Raw genomic sequence first — 10,199 nt, forward strand, 5'->3', positions numbered from 1 at the left:
CCTGGCTTGTATATTTCGACGATGGGCTTCCTCAAATTGCCGTAGGTCTTCATGAACAAGCAAGTTGGATGCACACGGATACGTCTCCTTCGTATCTATAATTTTTGATTGTTTCATGCCAATATTATACAACTTTCACATATTTTTGGCAACTTTTTATATGATTTATTGGACTAACCTATTGATCCAATGCCTAGTGTCAGTTCCTGTTTTTTGCATATTTTTTGTCTCGTGAAAAATCCATATCAAACGAAGTCCAAATGCAATAAAATTTTACGGAGAATTATTTTGGAATATATGTGATTTTTGGGAGTTGGGGTCATCGCAGACGGAGGCTCACACAACCCACAAGACACCAGGGCACGCCCCAGGCCCCTGGCGCATAGTGGTGGGTTGTGCCCTCCTCGAACGTCGGTTGGAGCTCTACTTCGGGCGCAAGGAAGCTTATATCTGAAAAAAATTGTGTTAAATCTCAGCACAATCGGAGTTACGGATCACCCGGAATATAAGAAATGGTTTTCGGCCAGATCTGGGGAACGCAAAGCAGAAGAGAACAGAGAGGGAGATACAATCTCAGAGGAGCTCCCGCCCCTCCGCCGCCATGGAGACCATGGACCAGAGGGGGAACTCTCCTCCCATCTAGGGGGAGGCCAAGGAAGAATAAGAAGAAGAAGAAGGAGGAGGGGGCTCTCTCCCCCTCTCTCTCCCGGTGGCGTCGGAGTGCCGCCGGGGCAAGGATCGTGACGGCGATCTACATCAACAATCTTGCTACCATCAACACCAACTTTATCCCCCTCTATGCAGCAGTGTAACACCCCTTCTCCCCGCTGTAATCTCTACTTAAACATGGTGCTCAACTCCATATATTATTTCCCAATGATCTATGGTTATCCTATGATGTTTGAGTAGATACGTTTTGTCCTGTGGGTTAATTGTGATCTTGGCTGGTATGATTGTATATTTTATTTATGGTGCTGTCCTATGGTGCCCTCCGTCTCGCGCAAACGTGAGGGACCCCTGCTGTAGGGTGTTGCAATATGTTCATGCTTTGCTTATTGTCAGTTTTGCGGGGGTGACAGCAGCCTAAACGCGGATAAGTGGGTTATGGCGTATGGGAGTAAAGAGGACTTGATACTTAATGCTATGGTTGGGTTTCATGACCTTAATGATCTTTAGTAGTTGCGGATGCTTGCTAGAGTTCCAATCATAAGTGCATATGATCCAAGTAGAGAAAGTATGTTATAGCTCATGCCTCTCCCTCATATAAAATTGCAAGAATGATTACCGGTACTTGTTATTGATTGCCCAGGGACAAATGACTTTCTTGTTGACACAAGCTATCCACTTTTATTACCTTGCGATTTATTCGTACTTTTATTTTCGCATAGTACTCGTAGTTTTATCCTTGCAAAATAGTTTCATACTTGTTTCCAGTAAAGCAAATGTCAAGTGTGCGTAGAATTGTATCGGTGGTTGATAGAACTTGAGGGAATATTTGTTCTGCCTTTAGTTCCTCGTTGGGTTTGACACTCTTATTTATTGAAGAAGGCTACAAACAATCCCCTATACTTGTGGGTTAACAAGACTTTTTTCTGATGTCGTTGCCGGGGAGCAATAGCGTGTGGTGAATATTCTCGTGTGTGCTTGTTTGCTTTATCACTAAGTAGTTTTATTTTCTGTCCTAAGTTGTTCTCTATCTTTAGTTATGGATATGGAACACGAAACACCAAGAAAATTAGTTGTACTTGCTACTCATGGAGACGGGGAACCTCCTAAAACCCTTGATGTTCGTTATGTGAAAAATATTATGCACTACTTTGATAATCCTGAGAAAACCCCATTCAACTTGATAATGGGAGTAACGTTGGATCAACGTGAATACTTTAGGGATTATCGCTTGACACAAAAAGGGAAACTTTTATGGGATCAAATCCATATGTTGCATTGGTATGCTTGGAATTTATGCTTGAGATATGATTATACTTGTTGCTCTAGGATGAATGCTCCACATCTTCCCTTTTCATGCAAATTTAATGAATATGAAACCTTGGCTTCTTATGCTAATGGTATATATGATTATTATGATGTGGAACGAATAGAAGAATTTAAGTGTGCTTATGAAATTGAATCTTTGTTTGAGAAGTTTGAAGATTTTGATGATTCTGTTTATAGACCTGAAAATTTTGCTATTCTTAAATATTGATATGATAATTATTAATGCAATTACGATATTGATGTATTTATTGAGAAAGTCTCGGCTGTCCAAGAAGAGACTAATATTTTGCAGGAGTCTATGAAAGAAGAAATTATAAAACTGTGAGCTCATTGGATGAAAAAAGATGATGAGGAGAGCGAAGAACAAAAGGAGGAAGAGCGGATTAGCTACCTGTGTCCACCTTCTAATGGGAGTAACTCTTCAACTCATACATTGTTTAATTTCCCTTCGTTCCTACTGAAGGATTAATGCTATGATAATTGCTATGATCTCATTGATTCTTTTGAAATATCCTTTTTTGATGAACTTGATGCTTGTGGCCAAGATGCCAATATGAATTATGCTTATGGAGATGAACTTGCTATAGTTTCTTATATTAAGAATAAAATTATCGCCGTCGCACCCACACATGATAGTCCTATTATCTTTTTGAATTCTCCCAACTACACTATATCGGAGAAGTTTGCTTTTATTAAGGATTACATTGATGGGTCGCCTTTTACCCTTGCACATGATAATTTTGATGAATATAATATGTATGTGCTTGTTGCTCGTACTTGCAATTATTATGAGAGAGTAACTACATCTCCACCTCTCTATGTTTTCAACATGAATAAATTGCAAGAAACTAGTTATACTATGCATTGGCCTTTACTTGATGTGCATGAATTGTTCTTGTATGACATGCCGATGCATAGGAAGAGAGTTAGACTTCGTCATTGCATGATATATGTTGCTTTGTGCTCACTACTAAATGCCAAATCATTGTTAATTCAAATTGGCTCTGATATACCTTGGGATCTGGGTGGATCCATTAATTGAGCACTTCATGCCTAGCTTAATGGCTTTAAAGAAAGCGCTGCCAGGGAGACAACCGGGAAGTTTTAGAGAGTCATTTATTTATGTTGAGTGCTTTTATAAAGTTTAAAAACAAAAAAATAGAGGGGAACTTAAAACTTCATAAAAAGAAAAGTGAAAGTGAGATAGACAAGCACCGTGGAAGCGAGAGCATGCCTTGAACTTTGTTCATGCCCATGGAAACTTTGTGAATCTTGAATTGCAGAAATTTTTCAACAAAAATAATTTTACCCTTATACAATTCCATTGTATTATAAAATTAATGTGCCAAGATTTGCCTTTAGGATGTTTAGATTGCTTGTTGGTATGTGTGGTGCAGAAACAGAAACTTTGTCTGTAGTGCGTGATTTTATATTATTTTACTAAAACATCAAAAGCTTCTGAAACCTTTTGCACAGTCTTGATATACAAATTGTTTATTTTTCCTATTTTTCAGAATTTTTGGAGTACTAGAAGTATCGGGAATATTCAGATTACTACATACTGTCCTGTTTAAGACATATTCTGTTTTTTATGCATTGTTTTGCTTGTTTTGATGAAACTATCGATTCTATCGGTGGTATAATCCATGGAAAAGTTATATTACAGTAGCTACAATGCAAAAACAAAATATGAATTGGTTTGCAACAGTATTTAGAGTAGTGATTTGCTTTATCTACTATATCTAAATAGGAGCTCCCCACTACCTTATTTCTCTTGACATGCAAGCTATCCACATAGGAATCCACATGCACCCATACACCTCGGTCCACCAGGGCAGTCTAGCCACATCAGTCCACCTCAGCACATCATCAATTCCAAATACCCTTTCCCATTCCTTAGATTTAATTTCTCTTTTTCACTGCTTGGTTTTTCTTTTGAGAAAACACCGCTTCGTTTCTTCACCATGGAACACTTCATTTTCCCCCCGAAGGCCCATTGCTCTGGCCCGAATGCACCGCTTCTTCTACTCCACCAGTTTTGTTCCACAACCGATTCCCCATTGTAGGGTCAATATTTACTCCAAGGGAGCGTTTTCTTTCTCCACATTCTCTGTCGCTGCCTCCTGCTTCACCCCAATATCCACGGCACCCGTCTCCTTCACCTTCTTGAATCCCCATCAAATCCCACTACTGTATTGCAAAAGAAACGGATGGATTTTCCTCTCCCTCATTCATGGGTAACAGATGCAGCTCCCCTTTAAGAAGTACTGCCTGCGCAGCCTACGCACATGCATGGCGAGGGCGTCGTCGCGGAGGACTGGTTGGGAGCCGTAGCATAGCATCGGGTGTGGCCATGCAGGAAGCTTGGCCGCGCGCCGCCGTAGGCTGCCTCCATGGTCAGGCTCGCCCGGGAGCAGCGACGGGTCAAGCCGAAGGGCTTCGACACTCGCGGTCGCGCGCCGACAATGACGCGTGCTGCTAAGGACGCCATGCAACGTCACGCGGCGATGCCGTGCCGGGATGAGCGGCGTCGTGGCCGAGGGCCTCCGTTGCGCGAGTTAGGTCAAGCCGTAGGGCTTCTCCACACGCCGTCGTACGCCAACAACGACTCGCGCTGCTCACGACGCCACACGAAACGTCGCGTTGTGATGTCGTGCCGGGACGAGCGGCGTCGTGGCCGAGGACCTCCGCCGCGCGGGTTAGATGCCGCCTCCGTTGTGACTTGTGAGCAGCGGTGTCGCTGGCTGGGCCAACCTGAGAGATTGTTTGAAGCCAGATATGAGTACGCTATTGTTGCCGCGTGCGAGGTTCAAGCTGTGTTGTTTGCTGCTCTTGATCGCATCGTACCAGGCAGCAGCTTCTTCGGTGAAGAACATCTTCCAGGTGCTGCTTGGAGTAGCACACACTCGATCAAGTCGATTCCTACATGCATAGATGAATGTACAATACACCATTAGTCATTAGATGTTTGATCTTAGTTGCAAAAGAAAGTGCACCTTCTCCATATACCACCCTCATAACAACTTCCTGCTCACATCTCCCTAGATAATCAACAACCTTGATGGGGCTAATTTGAAGTTTGCAATCTCCACACACATCGCATGTTGATGCCACACGTGCTGCCTGTTGGTAATCATCCCTTCATGCATATGACAAGAAGATTGCCAAACTACGTTAACCGGTTCCTTCTGTGTATGTGTGTGCTGGCTTCCTTTTTGTTATATTCTGCAGGTGCCAATGGTTGCCCTCAATATCTATGGCCTTTGGCAGGAATTGTTGCATTTGGATCGCTTTCGTCATTTTCTTTGCTGTGTGTCCACCTTCTCATTATGTCAGGTAGCTACTTTCATTGGCTCCTGCTCTTTGGTTTCTTGGTCTATTACAATTGGTCCGGTCATTACTTTTCTGAATTTCATGGTGCCTAACTATATTAATTAACCACGGTATTCAAAATATTCCTTACCTTGCATTATGTCAAGTCCTTCCCGATCTATATACATTTATACCACTATTAATTTGAACCATTGTCTCTATATGAAAGCTATCATATTGTTGCTTATCATCACCTATATGCAATATCATATTATTGATTCAAATCCTTAACTTATTTTTATGTGGATGTTACTTAGCAATTCACAAGAAATTTCCGCAACAACGCGCGGGGCATCAACTAGTTATACTAACGAATCTTACCGAGCTTTCTGTTGAGTTTTGTGTGGATGAAGTGATCAAAGATCGAGGAGGTCTCGATATGAGGAGAAGGAGGAGAGGCAAGAGCTCAATCTTGGGGATGCCCAAGGCACTCCAAGTAAATATTCAAGGAGACTCAACCGTCTAAGCTTGGGGATGCCCCGGAAGGCATCCCATCTTTCTTCAACAAGTATCGATATGTTTTCATTCTCGTTTCGTTCATGTGATATGTGTAAATCTTGAAGCGTCTTTTGTGTTTAGTTTTCATTTTTATTTTATGCCATATGCTGGTATGAGATAGTGCATAGTTGATTTATAGAATGCTCATTGCACTTCACTTATATCATTTGAGTATGGCTTTATAGAATGCTTCATGTGCTTCACTTATATCATTTGAACTTTGGACTGTCTGTTTCTCTTCACATAGAAAACCGTTATTTGAAGAATGCTCTTTTGCTTCACTTATATTTATTAGAGCATGATCTTTTGTATAAAGAATTAAACTCTCATGCTTCACTTATATCTATTTAGAGAGTCAAAAGGAATTGGTCATTTGTATGGTTAGTCATAAAATCTTACATAAAATTTATGGATCACTGAATACGATATTTTTGATTCCTCGCAATAGTTTTGCGATATAGAGATGGAACATGTGGGAGGTATTGGTAAAAAGTTGTGCTTAATAAGAATATTGATGTTAAGGTTTGTGATTCCCGAAGTATGCATGTATAGTCTCTCGTTATGTTATGATGTTGGAGCATGATTTATTATTGATTGTCTTCCTTATGAGTGGCGGTCGGGGACGAGCGATGGTCTTTTCTTACCAATCTATTCCTCTAGGGGCATGCATAGTAGTACTTTGCTTTAAGGGATAATAAACTTTTGCAATAAGTATATTAGTTCTTTTTTAAAATTGGATCTCCTTGCCGAATACTACACGATGGGCGAAACGAGGGTAAAAGCTATGCATTAACTTTTACTTGGAAACTCACCGTGGACACACATCTCAGATAGTCAAAGCCGCGAGCTATATATCCATTATCATCCTATCGTACTATGAGCTAAAAACAATTGTAGCATGCGTGTGCATCCTCACACGCCTTTCCTACTTTCATAGTTGCCTCTTTTGGTTTGGAACGCCAAACTTGCACACAAGGACCCACTGTACTAACTACGTACATTGCCTATAGATCTATCTAGTCATAGTTAAGGTGGTTGTGTTTCCTTGTGTACGCACAGAAGTTCTCATCTGGTGTACGAGCACAATTGGTTTTGTGTCAAAATTGGCATTGCCAGTGTTTGGTATTGTATCAAATATTGCTACTACTTGGTTGGTTCGAGTTGCCTTGCATATCTCATACAAAGTTGCCAATAATTGATAAGTATTGGTATTTGCCAACATTTCGCTAGTCAAATATTGACAGTGAACCAATCATGCTCTACATCCATGCATTTACATATCTTGATTTGAAAACCTGTTATTGCAAGCATTGCAAGACAAGACGATACCAGGAGCACAGTAGAGTAGAGGCACCGTTGTGTACACTTGAGATATTCATTCATTATTCCACAGAAGAATCGCTTTGCTTCTGGAACCGCGAGTAATCCCCTCCGAATATTCAGGCCTCTGTCTAGCTCACAAGTCAGTTAACCCGTACGTGTTCTCTGACGCTTTCTTTCACGACGCCTTGCCTTCAAGACAGACAACGTACCGGGTTGAAGTGGTTAGAGCATCTATAGCCTGACCTTTCAATTCGTCTCATACCTTTGGATGGATTGTCCGGTCATGATTTCCAAACAGGCCCCTCAAATGGTCATCAAACGGCTTTCAAACATTCGGGTTGACCGACATTTCCCATATCCAGCCAAGTATGGGGCAGATAAGGGGGAGCCCAGGCACGCCCGCCATGTCGGACCCGTCCCACGTTGGCTCATCCGACCACACATAAAATCCTCCTCATTCGCTCGCCAGACCAAACCCTATCCACTTCACTCCCTTCCTCTCCGTCACCCGAGCTCGTCTCCGGCTCCTTTCGGTCATCTCCGGCATGGCGGGCAGCGAATCCGAGTCTGTCACCTCCAGATCCGTCGACTCCGAACTCATCCCACGCGGCCCCAAGAAGGAGATGGCCATCCAGTTTGTGCTCTGCCGCGCCCGGGAGGAGGCCCGTGCACGGCTGCGCTCGCACTCCATTCGTCGGGAATTCATTGCGTCCACACAAATGACGCATGGATCCGGCGCTAGGCCGGCCGTAGCTGCCTCGCCGGAGGCCGTGCGGTCTGTCTGGCGTCCGAACGCACTGACGGACGCGCAACCCCTCCGGTGGCGCGCCGATATTCGGGACGCACCATCGTCCCACGAGGCCATGGCACAACGTGCCCGCCGTGCAAGGCACCGGGCGCGGGAGACGGCGGCAGCTCTCGTGACGGCGGACGTCGTCGAGGAGGAGTCCCATTCTTCAGTGCCCAGTATGGCATATCAGTCTGGGCGCCGCAACCGCATCGTGGTGGACGTCGGCAGTTCGCCCCCGGACGGATCCGTCATCGATCTGACGTCCACCGACACCGTTCGGGTTCCGGTCTCCGATGAGAAAGAGTAGGGCATGGGAGACGACGAGGCCTTGAGTCCCGTAAGCCGGCTCGTATCCCATACCCCACCCTACCTTGCTAGCGACCGGACAAACACTCTAAGGAGTGCAGCCGGCCGCCGGACATGGCAAGGGCAAAGCCGGACGAGCGAAACCGGACGAAGCTCCGCTCAAAGAACGTTGTGTTGCATGTAATAATATGGATTTAAGATTTCTAATTTGAAATATCTAGATGTAAAATGCGTTTTTTTGAGGGGTCCGCTGGAATTGCCAAGTTCGGCCGTAGATGCTTTTTCAAGTTTAGCTTAATCGATCAAATGACGTGAGTTTTATGTTTAAAAAGTGAAGTTGTTTCTTGAAACACGAGAAAAAGAAAAAGAAAAAAAAAATCAAACGGCGGCAACTCCGACTGGCAGCCTCGTCTCGTCTCAAAAGCAGCACGGAAAAGTAGCCAGGTTTGAACAGCGTGTGGCGACCGTTTCCCACGTGTCCCTTTCGGCTTCGTCTCCACGCGCTACCTCCTCAGTCTATATCTATACATAAGTAAGACCCAGCTAGCAGCTCATCAGCTCACACTCTTCTCTCGATCGTCTCCCCGATCGAGCTTCAGTCACACACCCAACCCACCGCGCAGCCGCAGGCGAGGCGACTCGGCAACTCCAGCCATGGCGGACCGCGTCCACCCCGCGCCGCTGCTGCCACTCTCCATCCCACCTGCCCCGCCAACTGACAACAGCGTCGCGGCCGCGGAGACAGCGCCGCTGCGCTCCACAGCGGCGGCGCCGGGCGCGTCGTACGTCGTGCATGTGCCCAAGGACCAGGCGCTCCGGATCCCGCCCCCGGACCGCAAGCTCACCGCGCGGCCGGCCCGGCGCCGCATGCTCCGCCGCGCCTGCTGCGGCGCGTGCTGCGCGCTCCTCCTCGCCGCGGCGTTCGTCGGCGCCGTCTACCTCGTCTTCCGCCCCAGGGCGCCCTCCTTCTCCGTCACGTCCCTCTCCGTCGCCGGCCTCCTCGACCCCTCCCCCGCGCAGCTCGACGCCGCCGTGCGCGCGGACAACGGCGCCAACAGGAAGGTCGGCGTGGACTACCGCGGCGGCGGCGAGGTCAGCGTCTCCTACTCCGGCGTCCTCCTCGCGACGGGCCGCTGGCCGGCCTTCTACCAGGCGCCGAGGAACGTGACGCTGATCTCGATGCCGCTCACCGGGAGGGACGGCGTGGCCCTCACGGACGATCAGAGGGGGCGGCTGGCGGAGCAGGCCGCGGCGGGCGCCGTGCCGCTGACGGTGGAGGCGCGGGTGCCGGTGCGGGTGAGGCTCGGGAAGGTGCTGCGGACGTGGACCGTGGACGTGTGGGCGCGGTGCGAGGTCACGGTGGACAGGATCGACGGCGAGATGACGGCCGCCAACAGGGGGTGCAGGGTCAAGGCCAAGCCGCTCTGGTGGTGGTGGTGATCGCCGGGGCGGCGTGAACACCATGCACGGAGGATCTTTGATAAGATCACGGTACCCGATCACGGGGTGCATGCAAATGGTACAATCAATGAGCAGCAGAGCATTCTGATCAGTTGTAGATGCATGCATGCTACCTTGCAGTTGTAGACGAAAGCTAAAATCCTGAACTTCGAATTCTGGAAATTGGCACTCTAAATTTGTAATCCAGGTCTATTTCGAACCGTGGACCTATTTGGCACACTGGAAATAGTATAATCCCGACCGGGATAACCTGCTACTCTCACAGACAAGAATTTGGGACGGCCCACTATAACAAAACAAGAATTCATGAGGTCTAAAAAATGTCCGCGCATTTTTAAAATTGTCCAGAAGTTAAAAAAATATCCTTCGGACAGGCTACGAATTGAGTTCCTCGCGTCTCTCTCGCGGGCGGCGGCGGGGAACCCTAGCCCCCACCCCGCGCCCGCCTCCTACA

At 46.5% G+C, this 10,199-nt stretch overlaps 1 protein-coding gene across 1 annotated transcript; it reads left to right on the forward strand.

Annotated features, from left to right (window-relative positions):
• The first annotated feature begins 8,860 nt into the window (after window positions 1-8,860).
• LOC125534211 (NDR1/HIN1-like protein 13) lies at window positions 8,861-9,937 on the forward strand. The gene has a single exon (XM_048697491.1). The coding sequence runs from the start codon at window positions 8,939-8,941 to the stop codon at window positions 9,722-9,724; it is 786 nt and encodes a 261-aa protein (XP_048553448.1). The 5' UTR covers window positions 8,861-8,938; the 3' UTR covers window positions 9,725-9,937.
• The last annotated feature ends 262 nt before the right edge of the window (window positions 9,938-10,199 follow it).

This window comes from Triticum urartu, chromosome 2, assembly GCF_003073215.2.
Source record: "Triticum urartu cultivar G1812 chromosome 2, Tu2.1, whole genome shotgun sequence".
Taxonomy (NCBI): domain Eukaryota; kingdom Viridiplantae; phylum Streptophyta; class Magnoliopsida; order Poales; family Poaceae; genus Triticum; species Triticum urartu.